Here is a 23,679-nt window from a genome sequence, read left to right as displayed (position 1 = left end):
GTGATTATAAAAGTATTAAATGAAAAAGTTATCATCATTAAACTTAACCATTTTATTTGCTGATTGAACTTTAACGAAGGAACATGCGGAGTACTACAAGTCTAGAACTAGGTATTATACGATGATGAGTCTCTTTTAAGTGGTGATGTTTATTTTGATAGGTGTTGTCAGCATGAGTGTTGTTGGTAGGGCGTGGTTAGGTGTTGTGTGTAGATGTGTTTTTTATGGTGTTTATTTTCGAATACACGGCGCATTTAATTTGTATTCTCTGAATCACTGCTATCTTTGATCACATACCATTCTTACTTCAACTTGATCCCATGTCGCGGCGCCAACCTCATCATTGGTTTCGCTTTAACAATGCCTAGTTAGAACTTAACAGCTTGGTGAAAAATAATTGGCGCTACTATCCTTATTCAAATGAGTAGTGATATTTGAACAACTTTTTTGGTACAATTTTTGGGACAACCTTGTTGTGTTTTCTTCTTATTGGTCAAAAACAATAGAGAGAGAAAAATGAAGAGAGAGAATAAGAAGATAATGTGAGTATGAGAGAGAAGGTTGTACAAAAGTTATACAAAAATGATTGTACAAATATCATTTCTCTATTCAAATATAACAGCCAAGTTAAAACTATGTTTGCTGACATGGCTTCCTGGAGTAAAAATATAACCCCTAATTTTTGGAAGCAAATCTTTATACTAACAATTTAGAGTTCTTAGAAATAGCCTATTTCAAATTCCTTTCCTCTAAGGATGTCCACCTCATCAAAAGCCTACTTGGCATATGTTCCCAAAATTCCTCCTAATTTTTAATACAAGCTTAATAATTTTAATTATTATTAAAAACCGTTTTTTATTTAACATTAAATTGTACATAAAGTAAATAGTTGGTTACAATCAGATAATGATTAATATAATTACTGTTTCGATTAAAATTTATATTTTACAATAAAAATTTGAACGTTACAAATCAAATAATTACTAATCTAATTAGTATTCAATTAACATTTATATGTAACATTCAAAATTTGGTTGGTTACAAAATTATAATAAATAAACTGAATAAATTCTATTTTGAATTTTGGGACGTTACACTAAGGCATTAACCTACTAATTAAAAAATTAATTGTATTAATTAGTTTTTAAGGTTATATAATTAATTTTTGTTTGTTACAAAACTATATTACATAATTATTTATAAGATATTATTAAATATTAAATTAAATTTCAAATGTTATGAAGTTAATTTTTTGTACGTTACATGAAATATAATTTAACCGTTTAATGCACGTTTTATAATATTAAAGACGTTGATAATATTAATTTTAAAACGGTCAAATTGATAATTAATTTATATTAACCGTTATGGTACTATTTTTCTATATAAATAGTAGAGATTTTGGGTATGAGTAAACAACAATCACAAAATGTAGTTATTCGTTTTCTGTTCTTTGGTGCTCTGGTATCTATATTCTAAACTATTTCTGTAATTTTTCTATTGCAAAGGAAAATGTCAACGAAACACAACTTCATCTCTAATGTTTCGCCAAGAAAACAATCGTGGACATTGGTTGTGAGGGTTGTTCGTGCTTGGTTTGGTCAAGACTACAAAAATAAAAAACTACCATTTTTCATGGAGTTGGTTCTAATGAATCGAAAGGTACCTTTTTCATATCGTTTTTCTTTTTTGTTTTTTTTTAGTATTTTTTGTTTAAAGTATAGTGTTCTCAACTTTTTTATCTAGGGTGATCGAATTGGTGCGTCTATACGAAGAACATTGATCTACAAGTTCAAGGAACAACTCCAAGAGGGAATGGTGTTCACGATTTCCTCATTTAATGTTGCTAGCAACAGTGGTTCGTATCGACCATCATGCAACGAATACAAACTGGATTTCACAATCAACACAAAAGTCAAACTATCTAAAACTGTTTTGGTCCCAACAAACGTGTATTCGTTTACACCTGCACCTCATGTTTTCAATGAATCTTACGACAACAACTACTTAGTTGGTACGTGACTATAATTTTCTTCATGTAGATTTTTTTAAATATTATTTTTGCTTACAAAAATAACACAATAATTTATATATTGAATTAATAAAATGTTTTGTTTAATATGATTCAATTGTACGTTATATTCTTTTAATAATAAATAGTAATTTCATCGATATTTTAATGTGTGTTATATATGCAGATGTAATAGGAGTCATGATTGGAGTTGGAGTTGGAGTTGAAAGAGAGTACGAAAGAGATGGTGTAAAAACTAAAATGAATGTCATTGAATTGGATTCAAATGGGTAGGTTTAATTTATTTTTTTTGTAATTGTAATTTTTCAAGACCTGTATTATAGTATTTTTATTAATATTTGTATAATCTTTGACAATTTCAAATAGGTACGTACCGTTTTAAATGTACTCTTTTTGGAGAGTATGTTGAAGAGCTGAACTCTTTCCTATCTTCCGGTGAATCTCAAAATGCTGTTGTAGCCATTATGTTGACAAAAGTTAAATTGTTTCAAGGTAATAATTTATGACTAGCAATTGTGATTGTTTGTTTATACGAATATATATACTTGATTCATATACTTTTGAATCTTAATGATAGGAAAACCAGCATTGCGAAATGCATTTTCTTACACTAGAATCACATTCAATCCTGAAATGGGTGAAACAAAGGAAATAAGGAAAAGGTATATATATTTTTTTTAATATAACATTTTTTTTCTTAAGTTATAATATTATTGATTGATACTTTTTATTATAGCTTTCTTAGTGCAAATACAAATTCTCCTGCATCGGGATTGATCCAGTTACCAAATTCATCTCGCATACCTGTAAATGAGGAGTTTCTCTTACTTACTCCTAGGACCACTATTGAGGAGTTGAAGAATGTTAATAAGGTTTTTTATTTTATTTTATTACAGGTCTATTTTGGTAAAGTTTGTACACCTTTTGGTATAATGTTATTTTGTATGGTGATGCGGCACCTCTTTTATTGTCTTGGGAATTTCAATTTTCAATTGAACAAATCGTTTTTGTTGCATGTATTGACAATTCAATAAAAAAAAAAAACAGTTTCCATATTTTCAATTTACAATTTACTTATGTCTTAAACTTTACACAAATTCTAAAGTAAATACAAAAATTAAGTTTCCCTAAGTGTGAATAATTAGCGATAACCTATTATTTTAAAAATATTGTTTTTGTGTTTTAAACTTATTTTTTGTTCACAAATATAAAACGAAACATGATTTGTTAATGCTTTTTTTATATTCAAAATTTAACATAAAAATTCATTTTTTTTTTAATGAAATACAAAATATACATATATTTATGAGGTAAATTTTATTCAAAAATGTGCTTATTTTGATAAATTAAAAAAATAATGTTAATGAATATTATTTATGAAACCAATAAAAATAATAGATGTAACTAAAATTTTGAATTTAGGTTTTTTTTATTTATAATTGCGATCATAGAAATCATTGTGATTAAGTAAAAAATTAATATTTTATTAAGAGTGAAAAATTAAAACATAGGTAATCATATCCATTTGATATATTGAATGACTGACAAACCAAAGCTAATACAAACTCTTACTAATTAGTTAATTTTTTAGAAATATATTAATTATTTATAGTGTTTTTATCTTTTGGATTTAATTGTACTTTTGTTGATTATTTTATCACTCTCACAAAAATAGTCATCTATAAAATTTAACTTTTTGATCTCAATAAATGATTATTTATCGTTCAATTTTAAATACGAAGATAAAATACCACATAATGCCAAAATTATGGATGAAAAGAAACAAAAACAATAATATTTAAAAAATCTGTTAAAATTTAAATCATATTAAAAAAATTTAAATAAAATGTATCCCGTGCTTGGCACGGGGCGTTACACTAGTTAACAACAAAGAGCAGAAATTGAAGCATTCTGTATCTAATTAAGCAGTTGACGAAAACTACCACACATTGCTCACAATGCAGCCTAATTTAGCTACCATTTTTACTTCAAGAAGATAGCTACTGGAAATAGAGATCAAAAATATTTTGGCTTTCTAATAGAAATAAGAAGAACAAATTCTTTCATGCCTCTACTGGAAACACTATCAAGAATGAGGTATCATCCGCTTTACTTAAATTTTCCTTATAAAAAATGTTTATATTTAAACTCGGTATCCGATTCAAGTACCGACTAATTCAGGAAAAAAAGTATATAAATATTACAAACTAAAATAGCTCTATGTTTCTAAGTTTTTTTTTATTAACATGTAATCCCTCTTATATCAAAATAAGAAAATATTAATTTTTCATATTCATTGAATAATTGATGCATTTGGTTTATAATATGGATCTGATGATACATCAGTTATTCAATAAACCTTTTAAAGAATTTTTTTTCTCATATTTCAGACCGAAGTGAGATAAAGATGTTCATGGGACGGATTGGTTCACTTTTGAGTGAAACCATTGCCTAAACTGATTAAATGTATAATCACTGATTTTGTTTGGGTTAGAATCATCAAATAAACTAAAAATATGTACAAAAATATTTGAGAACTTTGTCAAATATAAAAAAAAAAAAAAATCTAAAATTAAAACACTTCAATAACTAAAGTCTCACGTCAACTTAAAAAAAAAAGTGTACAATCAAATCTCACACACCAATTATAACCTAATACAATATCAAAATGTTAAACCTTCTGAAATAAAAAATAAACTTAAAAATGTATCACCAATTGAATTAAGTTGAAGGGTTAACGAAGAAAAGAAGATAAATGTGATAATAGATAAAATACTTCTTTAAGAAAAGAAGATAAAATACTAATACTAATAAAAAATATTTATCCTTTATGTATTCCCTTGTCTTTTCTTGAGTATTGTTGTTGATACATTTGATTTGGTTGAGAAACACAAATAAATTACTCAAATGTCCTTCGGCAGTTAACTGTCGAAATTTTAAAGAACCGGCTGCAGTTAACTTCCGAGGAAAACAACTGCCGAGGAATTTCAAACCTGAAATTAAATAAGGAAATACACCTAAATTTTCCTTAATTAAATTTAATTCTTTAATCCTTTTAAGGAATTAAACATAGTTATTTTTATGATTTCATTCATATGATTTTGTTGCCATAAATGAAGAAATATGAGAGATGAATAATATCTACAATCGGTAGTTAATTGACCTAAAATGATGATTCAATAAATATTATTAATGACAATTTATGGTTTTTGTCAAACAAAAAAAAAAAACAGGTTTGAGGTTTCCTCGGCAGTTAACTGCCGAAGTTTTCAGATTTCCTCGATAGTTTACTGCCAAAGTTTTTCCTCGGTAGTTAACTGCAGCCGGTTCCATAATTCGGCAGTTAACTGCCGAGGAGCATTTAGGTAAATTACTAGTGTTTCTCAGCCAATGACAATGTGTCAACAACAATTCTCTTAAGTTTTTTTTTTTCAAACCACATTTTTGGTAAACCTCTTGTTTTTTCATTAAATTCTTAATGCAAGTAAATAGGAAAAAAAAATCCATCTTATTTTATAAACTTTAATTTTAAAATCATAAATAATTCTTTAATTTTCAAATTTATATAAAATTAGAAAAATATTTTATGATTATTAGTTTTGTTATGGCTATTTATTTTTAAAATGGTTTAAATTATAAATGTTGTTTCTATTTAAGGAAAATGATGTTTATATATTATAATTATATTATACCTTCATTGAATTCACGATCAGTCTACAAATAAATAAATAAAATTTAGAATGTGTCTGCACATATATTTTATGTGGATAGACATTCTCCATCCATAGATTCAAATAGAAATAGTAACAATTATATTGAATGAACATGACCATTGGCCACCAAGCAAAGACCATCAAACCTGAATATTGTAAATATTTGCGCTGTGCTCCTTAGTCCTTACCATTGGACGAGAGATAACTGAAACAAGTTTTGTTAAATGAATGCAATCCTTACCTCACAAACTAATTTTATAAAGATGTGCTAGAAATAGATTCAACAACCTCCATAAATAATGCATAATTCAATCTTGCAGTTTGTCTCTAGGTAGATAAAATCTAGTTCGAGAGGTCTTGTTTTATTGAAATAGATATATAAATAAGGAGACATTTTATATCTAGCTAGATATAAATAAACTATTTTTTATTAAAATAGTTTGTTTTCGTCAGAAACTAAAAATTTTATCTTACTTTTAGGGAGTAAATTGAGTTTTTTTTTTGTTTTTCTTAGAGACTAAAATTGGACTTCACTCTTAAAATAAATTATAAATCATATGCAATAAAGTAAAGATATGAATTAGAAGGAATCTTGGGATGAAAAATCAAACTAATTAGCTAGGAAAAAATCAAACCAATCAATGCTCTATAATACGATAACAATGATTTTAAAGTCATTGTACATGTACAACCACAACTTTTTAGCCAATGTCATGTTCAAAGACTTGGAAAAGTAGTTATAACGTTTTGATTTTGCCTAGCTCAAGAAATTTAGAAATTTGATGAGTTTAGCTACAAAAATTTAAAAATTTCGAAAGAAAATTTGAATTCTAGATCAGTCTACACGTCCTCTAAAAAAAACCAGTCTATACATAAACAATATTGTATATTCAACTATATTGAAAATTATATTGTATTTTCAATAGAAATATCAAACAATTATATTGAATGAAAATGACAATGCTCACCAAGCAAAACTGAATTTTGTTTTAGAAAATATTGTATTCTCAATTTAGCTATAAATATTTACCTTGCATTCCTTAGCATTCATTTCATCCACACTTGCTTTTCTATTGGTTTTCTTTCAGTTAAACCATTTACACTTTCCACAAAATCATTCATGGCGTGGGTTCTTCTGTTTTTGCATATTTTTCTCTTCCATTTTCCATCATTCTCTTCTTCTTCTTCTTATTCTTTCAATTTTTCATGTCATCATGACGAGAGCTCTGCTCTGCTTCTGAATAAAACAGCAACATGGCAAAATGGGACTGATTGCTGCTCATGGCATGGTGTCACATGTGACACAATCTATGGTCATGTGATTGGCCTCGACCTTGGCGATGAAGGCCTTGATGGTATATTACAACCTAATAGTACCCTTTTCGATCTTGCTCATCTCCAAACACTCAACCTTTCTTCCAATGATTTCTCAAACTCCCATTTTCATTCTAAGTTTGGTGGATTCTTTAATCTTACACATCTTGACTTGTCTAATAGTTTCTTTAAAGGTGAAGTTCCAACTCAAATCTCACACCTTTCCAAATTAGAATCACTTCATCTCTCCGAGAATTTTGATTTAATTTGGGGGGAAACCACGTTGAAGAGGTTTGTGCAAAATGCAACAAATTTGAGGGAGCTATTTTTAAATCAAACAAACATGTCTTCAATAAGACTAAACTCCATAAATTTTCTCTTCAATAAATCTTCCTATTTGGTTACTCTTAATCTTAAATCAACAGAATTAAGTGGAAAATTAAAAAAGAATGCTCTTTGTTTGCCAAGTATTCAAGAGCTAGACATGTCAGAGAATTCCTACCTTCAAGGCGAGCTTCCTGAATTGAGTTGCAATGCTTTTCTCACTACCTTAGATCTCTCAGATTGTGGATTCCAAGGGCCAATTCCTCTGTCCTTTTCTAACTTCACACATCTTAATTCCATAAGTCTCTCAGAAAACCAACTTAATGGTTCAATCCCCTCCTCATTTTCAAACCTTCAACGTCTCATTCACGTGGATCTTTCATTCAATTCATTTAGCGGTCAAATACCAGATGTGTTTAGTGCGATGACCAAACTGCAAGAACTCAATCTAGCTTCAAACAAATTACAAGGACAAATTCCGTTTTCATTATTTAACTTGACTCAACTTGTTACATTAGATTGTTCGCATAACAAATTAGAAGGTCCCCTTGGCAACAAAATCACAGGGTTTCAAAAGTTAACTTATTTCAGTTTAAGTGATAACTTTCTAAACGGAACAATTCCTCCCACCTTGTTATCTTTGCCTTCTTTGGAACATCTAGAGCTGTCAAACAATCGATTTACAGGACATATCAGTGCAATCTCATCGTATTCGTTAGATACGCTATATCTATCTGGTAACAAGCTACAAGGCAATATTCCAAAATCCATTTTCAACCTTACAACCCTAACTAGACTAGATTTATCATCAAACAACTTGAGTGGTGTTGTTGATTTTCAACTCTTTTCCAAACTTCATTGGTTGTTTTTTCTGTCCCTTTCACATAATAGCCAATTATCACTAACCTTTGAATCCAATGTCAGTTTCATTTACTCCCGACTAAGAATATTGTATTTTCCTTCTGTCAATTTGACAGAATTTCCCAAGATTGAATTCCCAAGATTAGATTCTCTTGATTTGTCAAATAATAAACTTAATGGAAGCGTGCCCAATTGGTTGCTTGAAATATCAGGATCTTTGAACCTCGCTGGAAACCGTTTCACTTCCATAGACCAAATTAGCACACAATCAATTGGCACGTATTATTCCAGCTCAAGGAATATTAACCAGCTCGGTGGCCTTGATCTTAGTTTTAACTTACTAGCTGGTGACCTCTCTGTATCAATTTGCAACATGAGTTCACTTCAAACACTCAACCTGGAACACAATCAATTGACAGGTATCATTCCACAATGTCTTGCTGATTTATCATCCCTTCAAGTTTTGAATCTACAAATGAACAAATTTCATGGCACTTTGCCAAGTAACTTCTCAAAGATGAGTGCACTTGAGACTCTGAATCTTTATGGCAACCAATTAGAAGGCCATATTCCTAGATCCTTGTCTCTCTGTAAAGGGTTGAAGTTTCTAAACCTCGGCAGCAACAAAATAGAAGACGAGTTTCCTGATTGGCTTCAAACACTGCAAGATTTGAAAGTTTTGCTGCTGCGAGACAATAAGTTGCATGGTATCATTGTTAATCTAAATACAAAGCATCCATTTCCAAGTTTAACTATTTTTGATATCTCAGGCAATAACTTTAGTGGTCCGCTACCAAATGCCTATTTTGAAAAGTTTGAAGCCATGAAGAATGTTGCTGAATTGGTATACATGACGAATAATATAGGGCAGCTAGGTCTTAACAATAGGGCCAACCCAGTCTCCATCCGATCAATTGCACCCTACTATGATTCTGTGATTGTGGCATCAAAAGGGAACAAAATGACATGGGTTAAAATTCCAAACATCTTAGTAATTATTGATTTGTCAAGAAACAAATTTGAAGGAGAGATTCCAAATGTTATTGATGAGCTTCAAGCACTTATAGGGCTTAACCTTTCCCATAACAGACTCATTGGTCCTATTCCCAAATCCATGGGAAACTTGACAAACTTGGAATGGCTGGATCTCTCATCAAATATGCTCACTGATGTGATTCCAGCAAAATTAACCAATTTGGGCTTTCTTGCAGTTTTAGACTTTTCCAATAACCATCTAGTGGGAGAAATACCTCGAGGAAAACAGTTCGAGACATTTTCAAATGATTCATATGTAGGAAACTTGGAGTTATGTGGATTTCCCTTGTCAAAGAAGTGTGGACCTGAACAATATTCTCAACCTTCACTTAACAACAGCTTTTGGAGCGACGCGAAATTTGGATTTGGATGGAAACCGGTGGCAATTGGATATGGATGTGGATTTGTGATTGGAATAGGCCTCGGATATTGTATGTTTTTAATTGGAAAGCCTAGATGGCTTGTGATGATATTTGGTGGTCAGCCTAAAAGAAGAGTGAAAAGGAGAACAAGAGTGAGTAGGAACCATGGTGCAACCATGAATCAGAATCAAATGGTGGCAATGTCGTAGTCTTGTTGTGGTTATTTTCTCTATTGTGTGTTAGTTTTTACCTTCTATATTTTAAATAAGTTTGATCTCAGTGCGACAGTCTTGTAACTCTTATATATCTTTGTAAAAAAAGTCCAAATTATCAGTTTCACATTCAAATGCTTTTTAAGTAAAACATTCCACTTAAGTAAGCACCCTGGATTTGATTTACTTTGTTTGACATATATAGAAATTAAATGAAAACATGCTACTTGATCTACTTAATTTTTACCTCGTGTTTAGGATTCGTTTGAGCTGAATAGAGACATGATAGGTAGTGTCGGCACAATGTATTTTTAGACTTTAGACAGAATTTAAATAAAGAATTTTAAGTGTGTTGAGGAAGAATAAAACAAAAAATAAGAAATTTTGTTCATAGGTTGAAAGTAATTATGTTTGACGCGTGTTGGACACTAAATTTAGATATCTCGTCAATCAGAATTTAAACTTTGGTTCGTTAGATTATGAGTCTAACCCTTTTCACTAGAATCAACCCCATTAGTGCAAGATTTAAAAAAATTATAAAAAATCACTAATATATGTTGAATATAATATTTAATATAGACACTGTTTACTAATCGTTAGAGTACAAAGGAATGATAGCATGTGTGCTTGTAAGTTTTATCATCCCCAAAATCAATATTAGGAGTTGTCGTTTTCTTCAATTTCAGGGGGAACAAAATTCAATTTATAAAAGAAACTTGGAAGTATTTCTAGCTTGGTAAGACATGATCCATTTTCCATCAAAATTTATAACTGTTGAGACCTCAAGTTTAAAACTTCCAAAAATCAATACATCATTGAGCATGAAACAAACAAAAAATTCGATTTTTCTGGAGAAGACTAATGCAGAATAAACTCGTCGAGAACACTGAAATGGAAGCCTTCCTATTTGTTGGCTTTGTAAACTAATCACATAATTCCCAAAATACCTGCATTGATTTAAATAGCTGAATTTTATCAAACCTTACATAACAGAAAGACAATAATTAAAATCTTAATTGAGAAAACAAACTAATTAGTCTTGGCTATAATCTGTTCCATTCTACTCTCAATCCCCTTTAGATAATCCTCCAAAACATCTATTTCAACCTGCTGGTTTTTCTCATCAAGCAAATTTGTGGCCACAGCAATTGCAGATTCGATCTTCTCGATTTCTTGTGAAGAGAGCTTCACATCAATATCCTTTTTCTTTAAAGCATTTCCCATTTTGTAAATGTAGTCATCCAAAGCATTCACTGCTTTGGCCTTCCTTAGGAATCTCTGGTCTTCAATATGAAAATTCTCAGCCTCTTTAATTAATTTGTTTATTTCTTCACTTGACAACCTTTCTTTGTAATTAGTTATTGTAATCTCATTTGAATTGCCAGAAGAACTATTCGTAGCAGAAACTGTCAAAATACCATTTTCACCAATAGCAAAACATACATCTGAAGAGGGGGAACCACGAGGAGCTGGGGGAAAACCAGAAAGACGAAAAGAACCAAGCAAATTGTTGTCACTGGCTTTTGTTCTCTCACCCTCGTAAACCTTAATCAAGGAACTGGATTGGTTATCTTCAACTGTAAAATATTCTCGTGTCTTCTTCACAGGAATGCAAGTGTTCCTTGGAATCACCACACTCATGACATCCCCTATTATTGACCTACCAATGGACAAAGGAGTAACATCCTGCAACACCAAATTTGGAACATTCTTAACATCTTTACTCAACAAAGCAGCTTGAACAGCTGCCCCATAAGCAACAGCCTCGTCAGGGTTAATGCTCTTGCACAATTCCTTCCCGTTGAAAAAGTCCTGTAATAGCTGTTGGACTTTGGGAATCCTAGAAGATCCACCAACAAGTACAAAATCATCTATAGTACTCTTGTCCATCTTTGCATCCATAATACAACTCTCAACAGTCTTTATACAATCATTAAGAAGATCTAAATTCAATTCCTCAAACTTTGCCCGATTGATGGATGAAGAAAAATCAATGCCTTGAAATAAAGAATCTACCTCAATAGTTGCAACAACAAGAAACGAAAGTATTCTTTTTGCCCTCTCACAAGCAGTTCTCAATCTCCTCAAGGCTTTTGAACTTGCACTAATATCCAATTTGTTCTTTCTCTTGAACTCCTGTGCAAAGTAGTTTACCATTCTATTATCAAAATCCTCTCCTCCAAGGTGAGTGTTTCCAGCAGTGGCCTTAACTTGGAAGATGTTATCCTTAATAGTTAGGATAGAAACGTCAAAAGTGCCACCACCAAGATCAAACACAAAAATGTTTCTTTCTCCAACACAATCAGCTCTCTTTTCAAGGCCATATGCAACAGCTGCAGCAGTGGGTTCATTCATTACCCTCATAACATTGAGACCAGCAATTGAGCCAGCATCTATCGTTGCTTTTCGCTGAGAATCACTAAAATAAGCAGGTACAGTAACAACAGCATTCTTTACCGGTGATTCTAAATATGCCTCAGCAATTTCTCGCATCTTTGTTAGTACCATAGATGATACTTCTTCAGCACATAGCTGCTTCTCCTGGCCTTTGTAGTTAACAGTAATTATTGGTTTGTCATTGACACCAGCAGTGACCTTGAACGGCCATAATAATGCATCATCCAGAACAATAGGATCACTAAACTTCCTACCAATTAATCTCTTAGCATCTGAAAAAACGATATTAATAAGGTCTAATTATTTATTTGGTCCATAATTTATTAGGGAAATTCTAAATAGATCCATGAACTATAATTTTGCTTTTTGAACTTGTAAATAATTTGTAATTTGGTTTTTGGGTTTTTAAATAATGAATCATTAAAGATTATTTAAAAGTAAGTTCAAAACCTAAATACAAACTTTAGTTTAGGAACCGTTTATAATATTCTCTTTGCTCAATAGTCTAGGTAACAAAAGCAAATAAACAATAAAAACAAACATTCGAAGGAGTAAATGAATTGATATTACCAAAAACCAAACTTCATTTCACTCAGTGAGGTCGGCTCTGGATAGATCAATGGACTTGTCAGCAATCTAAAATTTAGTCCTTCAATTTTTTAATAATTTGCAATTAGGTTTTCAAACACTTAAAGGACAGAAAGAATAGAAATTTATTTACCAAAGACAGTGTTTTGAGAGTTAGCAGCAGCTTGATTTTTAGCAGCATCACCAATAAACCTTTGATCTTCAGTGAAAGCAACACAAGAAGGTGTTGTTCTGTTGCCCTGATCGTTGTGAATGATTTCAACACGAGAGTGTTGTTCCTGCCATACTGCAACACATGAATACGTTGTACCAAGGTCTATTCCCACGGCACGTCCTTCTTCGCATTTTCTTGCCATGAATCTGTCCACAAGTAAATGAAAGAAGTTAAGGAACGAATCAGAACATTTACATTTGACTTGAAGTTGAAATGAAATGAAAATATTACTTGTTGAGGTTTACCCGTCAAGACTAAACGCAATATGTACTACCATTGTAATCTATTCTGTACATATAAATAGTAACCAAGTATATGAAATGAAATTATTTGAAAACCCAATCGTCTCATGTGCTTTTGTTGTGTGTTTTCCAAGGGTCACATTGTGCATAGTATTTTGTTGGAATATTTTCCAAGTACGGTTTCAACTTCCAATACTAACTAGAATATTGTTGTATTTAATTTAATATAATTTTTTTAAAGAATATAAAATTATTTCTATTAAATAAGTTTTTCATTCTTTAAAATATAGCGAATTTTAATTTTAATCGCTAGAAAATTAAACATAATGTTTTTGTCCTCACAAATTTTTTTATTTTGTTTTTGGTCCCTAACGGTCGAGTTATGTGAATATGAATGTCAAGATTATGAATTTTTTATGTTCAAAATGTATGCATGTTATACCCATTTATTATATTCAACTTTTGTATGTTAATATTATTATGTTCAAAAAATGTCAAGAACACGACAAAATTATATTTATTAAGGACCAAAAAAATTGTGAGACAAACTTTACCCCTTTTTTCTTAAAAAAAAGTAAAATAAACTTAACCCTTTTATTTGCAATAATATGTCTAAGTTTTTCTTTTTATCATGCTAACTAGTATTATTGGGGCACTTGCTACGGAAACAAAACAAAAAAAATTCATTCACACAAAAAAAAATGTTTGCTTCTACATATAAGACTCGTTGCAAGTTACTAGATGCATTTATTCTTTTTTTCAATTAATACAATAAATTTATTTTGGAATATGAAAAGTAACATTAAATTTATTTTATATAGTAAAGGTAATTTAGTAATAGTCATACATATTTCAGACAAATTTATTACTCCAACAACTTTTAATAATACTTGTGACTTTTTTTTGTAAAATATGATTATAAAAAGACTGGTGCTAGTCACACCCCAAAAAAAACAAGTTACACCCCAGAATGACTAATATACCCTTAAGTTGAACATAAGTAAACTTAATTTACATTAACCTAAATTGAATAAGTAAACTGAATTTACATTAACTGAACATAAGTAAACTTAATTTACATTAACCTAGATTGAGTAAACTGAATTTACACAAACCTCTTATATCTAGATTGAACGTAAGTAAACTAAATTTACATTAACCTAAATTGAACATAAGTAAACTTAATTTACAGTAACCTAAATTGAACATATCTCATACCAAAACAAACAATAAACAAATAGAAACTCATTGAAAATGAAATTCATGAAATTCACTAACTTTTATGAATATAGTACAGATCAATAACAAAGATGTTGATTCAGATATTGGTTGCACATCTATGATGATTTGTGGATGAAATGGGGGGTAAGGGTTCAGAATGATCATAAAAGATGGGTTTTTAAAAATTTACATGAAGAGGACAATTTTGGTATTATTGTAAAATTTTAAATAAATTTAGGTGTAACTAGTTTTTTTTGGGGTGTGACTAACACCAGTCTTATAAAAAGGGTCAAAGGGAGTATCTTGAAAAGAGCTTTTTTTTCATTTTTTTGGTTACCTAATAAATATTCCTTTTGCTTGTGAAGTTTTTTTCATGTTTGCTCCAAACCTCCTTAAATCTCAGGATCGAACAATTCCCGGGATGGAACCTGGAACCTCCCTAAATCTCCTTGTCCCTTAGCTTACCAATCGAGATACCAACATGGGACAAAGAATATTTCAATAAGGGTGACTGACCAACTTCTACATGGAATTACTCCATCCAATATTTGAATGTATGCATAACAAAATCACTATATTAAACGATGTTAGTTTTTCTGAAATATACACCCTCCGGTCACAAATATAAGCAAAATTCCATATTTTAGATTCATTCATTAAATGATGTATGTAGTCTTTATTGTAGATAACATACATCATTTATTGAATGAATCTAAAATATGGTTTTTTGCTTATACTGTATTTGTGACCGGAGGGTGTATTTATAGATTAATAAAGATTTCATTTTCTAACGATGCTTGTATTTCTATGGAACAAGTTCTCATAAAGAGTTTGGAAAATTCAACTATTTTGTATTAGATTAAGAAAATAGATTGTTCTTTACTAAAATTCTTAAGTGTAAAACTAGATTATTACTTTTCTTATAATCAACAACAGAGAGTACATAGCATTGTCGCATAACAGGAAAATTACTAACATTTAAGAATTCTAGAGATTGTGCAAACCATGACATCATGGTGGAATAGAAAATCGTAGTTCCAAAGGCGCGTGTGTGCAGCCGCAAAACTTGTTACTGTTGATAACTCCACTGTAAGTGTAACATCCCTAATTTTAATCACACATTTACAAAGGAGAGATATAAGAAGTGAATCTGAAGTGCCTAACCCACTACATCTGCAGTCAATTTGTCCAAAACGTTCAACCCATTTGGAGATGCAATTACCACTGTACATCTGCATTACAAAATAATGGAAGCAAATAAAATGAGTTAATATTGTCATATAAACCACTTTCCTTTGTTTCTTTTGCTTCAGGAAAGAATATTAGTAGAACCAATGCAATAATTTAGTAGAACAAGATGTTTAAAAGTGACTAGGATGTTGATCCTGCTTATGTTATTATACTCATGTCTCATGGAACTAAATAAATAGGTTGCAATTGCATCAGACTTCAGGTCTAAAATAAATATTAAAATAGTATCCTCTGCATTTCTTTTTGCCAAATGCTGAAATAATGGATAAAATATACTAATCGTGCCCTTTTTGCACCTCTTTGTAATTGCAGTTTGTATATATTTCTATTATAACTTCTTAACAAATTTTGGATGATATTACCTAACTCGTGAAACCATGCAAAGTTCATCAGTAAGGCTTGGTTTGGAATAGCTTCTCAATGAGAATAAGTTTATAATTCTTCACTTACAAAAATATTCTCATGTATTTGCTATGAAGAAGTTTGAGAGATCTTTTGAAAACGTTGAGACGTAAAGGCTATTTTCAACTTATATTAAAACAACAGGTGTTTTAAAATCTCATCAATGCAAGATTCTTTGATATTTTTGTCCTAAAGGCATTATGAGAAGTTTATTCAAACTAATTGTAAACCATTCTATCAACCATATCAAGCAGTACATCAGAGACTCGAAACATTATCAGATCACCGATTTAAAGCGCATAAAAGATGAGAGAGAAAACTAACGGGGTTTTCGATATGACACCATGGTCTACAACACCATCAACGTTATCAAGGATTTTCGCTACTTCAGCTGCAAGTAATACAAAGTCAATGAGATTGACCAGCACAGACTAAAATATGCATCATCATCACAATTGCAGACAGAACTTACCAAGGCTTGGTATTGGAGATGTGAAGATAACATCAAGAACATTATGTCCTTCCCCTGTGACCAGTGGAAAGTCACCTCCTAGTGGACCTGCTTGCCCAATAGCTGGTCTTCTCCACACCTTATTATACAAAAAGAAACAATAAATATAATTGTAATGAGCAGGCTTTTTGGTAAAACAGTTGAGAGAATGCAGAAAAACATGAGGGACATAAGAAAACCTCTTGGATCAATTAAGAAATAAAATAAGCTACTAAAACAAATAAAGAGACCAATGCATCAAAGATATCTCCAATGTGATCATAAGTGTGTGTACACCAAAAAAAAAAATTATATGATCAGATGATAACTTGAAATCATTTCACACTGATAGTGGATCATACTAAGCTGAATGAGTGGTAAAACAAGAAAAGATACAATTGATCAAGAAACATACAGAAGAAAAAGTCAGCATCACCAAGAAACGTTGTGTTGATAAAACAACCAATCAGATCTAACAATTTCTTATTATACACATGAAGAAAAACTCAGAAAAAGAGGGAATGTGTAGCGAACCTCAGCATCGCCAAGAAACATATCGTCAATCTCTTCAGCAGCTGCCAACCAGTTGAGCTGCAAGGAAAATTTTGATATTAAAGACAAATATACAGAAGAAAGAATCGATAAGCTAATAATTAGCACAGCTGCTTACAGACTGAATTAAAACTGGAATAGAACCTTCCAGACCACCTTTGTACTGGTTTTCTTCAATAATGAACACTAGTTTATTGGCGTTATTCAGTATGGACTGCAAACAACAGGAGAAAAAGCGGGGAAATCAATCATCATTAAAACACAAACGTTGATCTTCACAAGAAAATACAGAAGAACAATGTATAGCAACTAGCCTTCTCTTGGATTATGGATTCCTCACTTTGCAATTTCCGACGTCCAATTATAGCAACAAATGTCCCTTCTTCTACACCGTCGGCATCATCAAATGCAATATCAATCTACAACAGAGCAATATCAAATGAGTCTACAATGAAATTTCAGTTCTTTGGAAAATAAAACTTAAAGCACACCTAACTTTACATATCAAGATATCCAAACTTAAATTTACTTTTTACTTCAATATGACTTTATCAAAACATTTTTCTTAGTTATGCGTTTATCTAAGAGATTTCTTCTCTTTAGGAAAATTTTCACCAGCAATTGCATACAAGGCTTTCTGGCAAGCATCCAAGTACCCTCTAAAACAAGTAATACTCAACATTAAAGGAAAATCTAGAATATGATTGTTTTTGTGCACACTTGAGAACTGTCTTGGTAGGTATCCAAAGGAATCCCAGCCTTTGCTGCTTCACTTGCACTTGCAACAGACCTGCACAAACAAATGCATCAATGCCGAATGGATTGGTCGAACTTACATTACTTCCCTAAAATATGCCGACAATTTTCTGCATAGTGAATTGTGATACGATATAAATGTATATAATTACAATTCACCATGTAGAAAATTGTTGTCGGCATATATGAAAGGAAAAAAAATCACGTCGACAATGTATATCGATTGAACTCAGAGAAAGGAGAGGAAGAACTCACGTGGGAATCCCTACTACGTCTTTCAAATTACCATTGCGAAGCTGGCGACCTAAATGCTGAATGGCCATACCAGAAGCATGACCAGACCCCAATCCTACAACCATGCCACTTTTCACATATGTATCCACCTACCAAACACCAACCCATATCTAAAAAATTCATTCATCTTCCAATTAAATGGATAATCACCAAATATAAAAAATAAACATGATTTTGTCAAACACATGCAGTTTTCATTATTTTGTCAACCCATTCACTTGTAGAACAACAAAAAGGGTTGTTGAAAACAGTACAAAGATACAGTTTTGATAAATGTTGCAAAGGTTTCATTAAAGAAAAGCACCAAGGGCATGTTTCTTAATAAAATGTTTATCAAATAAGTACTTATAAACTATTTCTATAACAAAAAATATAAGAAATGATTTCTGTACAATCAAATTTAGTCTGACGAAAATTCAAATGTTTTGCAAAAAGATGTGGTCAATGCAGTTCAAATAAGTGGTTAACTAGGATCAATAAATGATTAATGAACCTATCAGGTATTGAAATTCATTAACCACGAGTTTGAGCATGGTTAACCATAATTTAAATGTAATTAACCACTATGGGTCTGTTTGGTAAGACATAAATTTGAGCTTATGGCTTATTTTCATGAGTTTATAGCGGTTTTCGATAAGCTAATTCAAGTAGTTTCCGTTGGGATTGGCTTATTTTAGAGCTTATGCAAATAAATAAGCATTAATGTATTATTTATAAGCTTGTTAAGGTAGTTTATGAAAAAACTTATGAACATACAATTTTCGTTAGTAAGATCTTATGAATTAACATAAATGCTTAATTATTTTCATAATTTTTTTTTCATAAGCTCAAAATAAGCTCAATCCAAATAGGCCTTATAGCTTAAACATATAGCTTATCACTCTTTATCTCAACTTTAACCCTACAATTTTATTTTAAAAAATAAATATGAATTAAATGCACTTTATTTTATGTTATTTCATATATATAAGTTAATTTAACTGCTAATTTTACAAAACACTACAAATTCAATCAATTAGCTTATCTGTTATAAGCTCATCCGCTATAAGTTAGCTTATCAACTATCTGCTATGTTTTTTTTTTTTTTTACGAAACAGAGCCTATTTGAACTGTTAGGCATTTAAAAAGTTGTCTGTTCGAATAACACAACTAAGAATTAAATTATCGCCTTCATATAAGCTATTATGGAGAGCTTATGAATATGGCATAAGTTGTTGAATTGGTATGAAATGCCACATATTGATGCCCTCCAGAAAAAAGAAAAAATGATGATGACTTTAAAGCTGATATACATACAGTGTATTGAGCTGCTTGGAGGAGAGAAGAAGTGTCATCGAGACAAGAGCGAATGGGCATCATTCTAACAAAAGTGGGACTGATCCTTTTCCTTCTTCTTCTTCTGTCCAATGGAGAAGTGGGTGATGAATTCAGGAGAAGCCCTGTGGAAAGCAATGAAGCTATGGAAGCCATTGATGTTCAATTCTCAATCTCTGTAGTTTCATCTAACTTGCCAGTGATAGTGGATAAGAGAGGGAGGGAGGACATATCCCAGCAACACACAATTTCATATATGATGATTTTTTTTTATTGTTTCTTTTTTTTTTTTTCGGTAAAAAACTAAATATGAAATATATAGAATATTATATAAATATATCACAAATAAATTAGATTTTTTTTAACAAAATATTAATTAAATATGAATTTTTAACCATCAAACATATAAAAATTCATATTTTGTTAAAAATTTCTATTTTTTTTTTAGAGATTCTTATAATATTATCAACTATTCTGCAAAATTTTGTTCAAGGATTAATGGAGGGACCAAAAATGAAGATGAAAAACTTTTGAAGGACTAAAAGTAAAAAAAAAAAAAAAAATCAGTGGTATGATAGAGTTTAATCCACTCCTATTTCACGTCAAAATAGTGTAACTATATTGATCAATCTCTATAGACTTCCTACGAATCATCCAAGACGGATCATTAGGGCTTTGAAAGCCTTCTTTAAATATAAATTTGTTTCCCGAAGTTCAAATGTACCAACACACCACCATGATATAAATTGTCAACTTTCCTACAATTAATAGAAGAAAAAGTTGTTGAAACAAATTTTTTTTTGATGAATATTTCAATGATGCAAACCTTATGAAATAAGGTCTAGATTTTATGATTGATGATCTAGATGTAGACAAAAAAGCATTTACTCAACAATGAAAGAATATGAGTATCATGAGAATATCACAGCAATAGTATCACAAGCTTAAATAAAGAAATTTTGACAGCTCTAATAATGTCGTTATATTCTATTAATTTGGATACTCTGAGTTTATTCGCAGATTCATTCTTTACATTTTTAGCAGTGCTGAATGATATAATCTCTCAATTTAAATGAATGAATATCATTTTATTTTTGTCGAAGAAAAAAAAGCATATTCACTTTTTACTCCGATGAACTTAAAATAAAAAATAAAGATAATATTTCCATAACATAAGGAGGAATTTGTTAATGATCCAATAATTCCAAGACTCCTTTATAATAATCTGAATTTCAACCAGGTCAATGCATATCAACTAGGTAATTGTTATTCCTTTTTGTTTTTTTTATTCTGTTTGTGTATAGCTTCTAGCTTGTAAATATTGTTTGGATACTATTTGCACTCTTTTATTTTTTCCTTTACACATCTTACGTTAAGAAGGACTTTTTGATGTGGTAATATATTTTATTTTAGCATCTTTAAAAAAACATTTAGCAAGTGAGAATGTGAGATAAGGTAAAAAAAAAAAACATTAACAAGTGAGATGTATATATAACACTTTTTTTATTTCTTTGCTAAGTCGGTAGTGTGCTATTAGCATTTTTTTTTTTCTTCATCACAATTCAAACTGTGGTATACTCTCAAGCTTGCGTATATTATTCCCGCACAAGATCAACGCGAGAGACGCTTGATTTTGAAATAACTTGGTATCGTCAGTTTCTATTTATATTTTTTTTTTTTGGTAGATAGACGAAATGGCAAAGCCATTATAAATTCACACACACAAGTGGAGGTACCGGGGTTCGAACCCCGGTCATGGCATCCGGCCTAACAATTTCGGCATTTTACCAGTTGAGCTAGGACTTCTGGATTTCCATTTTGCCCTAAGAGTTTCGGAGTGAGTGTGAAAGGGAATTCAAAACAAGAGGCAAACCTCAACAAAGTTGTATTTTCATTCACACCTCCCTACAACTTTATTTTTATTTTTTCGTTGACAGATTAATGGCGAGAAAATGCGAAGGACTTGCTGTGGGGATAGACCTTGGTACAACATATTCATGTGTTGCAGTATGGCAGGAACAGCACTCTCGAGTTGAGATCATTCACAACGATCAAGGCAATAGAACAACCCCTTCTTTTGTTGCTTTCACCGAAAATCAGAGGTTGATTGGTGATGCTGCTAAGAATCAAGCTGCTTCCAACCCGCAAAACACCGTCTTTGGTAATTTCTATTCTTTCGCTTCCGATGTACTATCCCTAATCATAGCCTATAGGTCTAATACCTCCCTTGTTCATTTAAGTCGGATGTTTGCAACGAATTAGTCCTTATAAGTTTTGCCCTAATTAGTTACAAACAGCTAACTTAAAGGAGTGTGGGTGATATTTGCCCTAATTATAAGTCCATTTAGGGGGGGGGGGGAATATTGCCCCGGTATATCAGTGTCATATTAAATTAGTACATACAAACCGGTACACAAAAGGTTTTTTTGGGTTGGGTAACTGTGTTAATGTTGCGAAGCATCCACTGATTTTTGTTACCGATTAATCCACGTCAGGGAACCTGGTATTTTCATAACATTCACACATAAAATAAACACGTTAAATACATTATCTAATTTTCTCAAAAAATGTGAAAATTACAAAAGGCTTATAAAAGAGGCTGAAGTGCCAACAATTGAATGATGAAAGTTACTAATGTTAATTTTTCAGATGCTAAGAGGTTAATTGGTAGGAAGTTTAGTGATCAAGTTGTTCAAGATGATGTGATGTTGTGGCCATTCAAGGTCGCTGCTGGTGTCAATGACAAACCCATGATTATTGTCAAGTACAAGGGTCGAGAGAAGCAGCTATGTCCCGAAGAAGTATCATCTATGGTACTCACAAAGATGCGAGAAATCGCTGAGGCATATTTACAATTTCCAGTTAAGAATGCAGTTGTTACCGTGCCTGCTTATTTCAATGATTCTCAACGAAAAGCAACTATAGATGCTGGTGTCATTGCTGGCCTCAATGTTATGAGGGTAATGAACGAACCCATGGCAGCCGCTGTTGCATATGGTCTTGACAAGAGAACTGATTGTGTTGGAGAACGAAATATTTTTGTTTTTGATCTCGGCGGTGGCACTTTTGATGTGTCTCTCCTAACAATCAAAGGTAATGTCTTCCAAGTTAAAGCCACAGCCGGAAACACTCACCTCGGGGGAGAGGACTTTGATAACAGAATGGTAAACTACCTTGCTCAAGAGTTCAATAGAAAGAAAAAAGTGGACATGAGTGGAAATCCAAAAGCCTTGAGGAGGTTAAGAACTGCTTGTGAGAGGGCAAAAAGATCATTGTCTTTCCTTGTTGTTGCAACCATTGAGGTAGATTCTTTATTTGAAGGCATTGATTTTTCTTCATCGATCAATAGGGCCAAGTTTGAGGAAATGAATATGGATCTTCTTATTGAGTGTATGAAGATTGTTGAGAGTTGTCTTAGTGATGCTAAGATGGACAAAAGTAGGGTGGATGAAGTTGTCCTTATTGGCGGGTCCTCTAGGATTCCCAAAGTGCAGCAACTATTGCAGGATTTTTTCAAGGGGAAGGAGCTGTGCAAGAGTATTAACCCTGAGAGGCGGTTGCTTATGAGGCAGCTGTTCAGGAAGGGGAGAATTACCATATTGAAGACAAGAAATTCCTAAGGAAGGCTAAAGCAGTGAATGCATTGGATCTCTACATTTACAAAATGAGAAATGCTTTGAAGAAGACGGATATTAATATAAAGCTCTCCTCAGAAGAAATTGAGAAGATTGAATCTGTGATTGCAACTGCCACAAATTTGGTTGATGAGAATAACCAGCAAGTTGAAATAGATGTTCTTGAGGATCATCTGAAAGGGCTTGAGAGTAGCATGGAACACATTATAGCTAAGATTATTTAGTTTTTTTTTTATTTTTTTTCTCAATAAAGATTTTAGGTATTTTCTTTCTGTTTAGTAGTAAGCATTATTTGATTGTTAAGTAAGGTTTGTTATATTTCTGGTGAAGATCTGTTACTTAAATCATGCCAACAACAGTGTGTTGAAACCATGATGTAGACACTTCTATTTCCATTGTGATTAATTTGGACTTTATATTAGTTTACATGTAATTTCTTCAAGTTATCTTCAGGACTTTAATCTGCTGCA

General features: G+C 31.5%; 4 protein-coding genes and 1 pseudogene across 4 annotated transcripts; 3 read left to right on the top strand and 2 right to left on the bottom strand.

The window, feature by feature from the left end:
* The first annotated feature begins 1,512 nt into the window (after positions 1-1,512).
* LOC25484934 (receptor-like protein Cf-9) lies at positions 1,513-9,071 on the top strand. Its single transcript, XM_039830955.1, has 8 exons — positions 1,513-1,662; positions 1,747-2,014; positions 2,199-2,258; positions 2,399-2,524; positions 2,610-2,694; positions 2,769-2,904; positions 6,968-8,920; positions 9,015-9,071. The coding sequence occupies exons 1-8, from the start codon at positions 1,513-1,515 to the stop codon at positions 9,069-9,071; spliced, it is 2,835 nt and encodes a 944-aa protein (XP_039686889.1).
* A 5-nt stretch (positions 9,072-9,076) lies between these two features.
* On the top strand, positions 9,077-9,850 carry LOC120578294 (receptor-like protein 9DC3). Its single transcript, XM_039830954.1, has one exon. It carries the CDS (start codon positions 9,095-9,097, stop codon positions 9,848-9,850), a length of 756 nt encoding a protein of 251 aa, XP_039686888.1. The 5' UTR covers positions 9,077-9,094.
* Positions 9,851-10,732: 882 nt separating this feature from the next.
* LOC11417074 (heat shock 70 kDa protein 4) lies at positions 10,733-13,262 on the bottom strand. Its single transcript, XM_003594570.3, has 2 exons — positions 12,972-13,262; positions 10,733-12,522 (listed from the first exon to the last, which is right to left on the bottom strand). Exons 1-2 carry the CDS (start codon positions 13,192-13,194, stop codon positions 10,883-10,885), a joined length of 1,863 nt encoding a protein of 620 aa, XP_003594618.1. The 5' UTR covers positions 13,195-13,262; the 3' UTR covers positions 10,733-10,882.
* A 2,149-nt stretch (positions 13,263-15,411) lies between these two features.
* LOC11410188 (probable ribose-5-phosphate isomerase 4, chloroplastic) lies at positions 15,412-19,806 on the bottom strand. The gene is made up of 9 exons (XM_003594568.4): positions 19,557-19,806; positions 18,222-18,349; positions 17,931-18,000; positions 17,525-17,629; positions 17,329-17,424; positions 17,193-17,249; positions 16,641-16,758; positions 16,493-16,559; positions 15,412-15,747 (listed from the first exon to the last, which is right to left on the bottom strand). The coding sequence occupies exons 1-9, from the start codon at positions 19,728-19,730 to the stop codon at positions 15,675-15,677; spliced, it is 888 nt and encodes a 295-aa protein (XP_003594616.2). The 5' UTR covers positions 19,731-19,806; the 3' UTR covers positions 15,412-15,674.
* Positions 19,807-21,515: 1,709 nt separating this feature from the next.
* On the top strand, positions 21,516-23,433 carry LOC25486361 (heat shock cognate 70 kDa protein-like; annotated as a pseudogene).
* Positions 23,434-23,679: the final 246 nt, after the last annotated feature.

This window comes from Medicago truncatula, chromosome 2 (genome assembly GCF_003473485.1).
Source record: "Medicago truncatula cultivar Jemalong A17 chromosome 2, MtrunA17r5.0-ANR, whole genome shotgun sequence".
NCBI lineage: Eukaryota > Viridiplantae > Streptophyta > Magnoliopsida > Fabales > Fabaceae > Medicago > Medicago truncatula.
The sequence above is the reverse complement of the archived record's forward strand: the minus strand, read 5'-3'. Positions and strand labels throughout refer to the sequence as shown.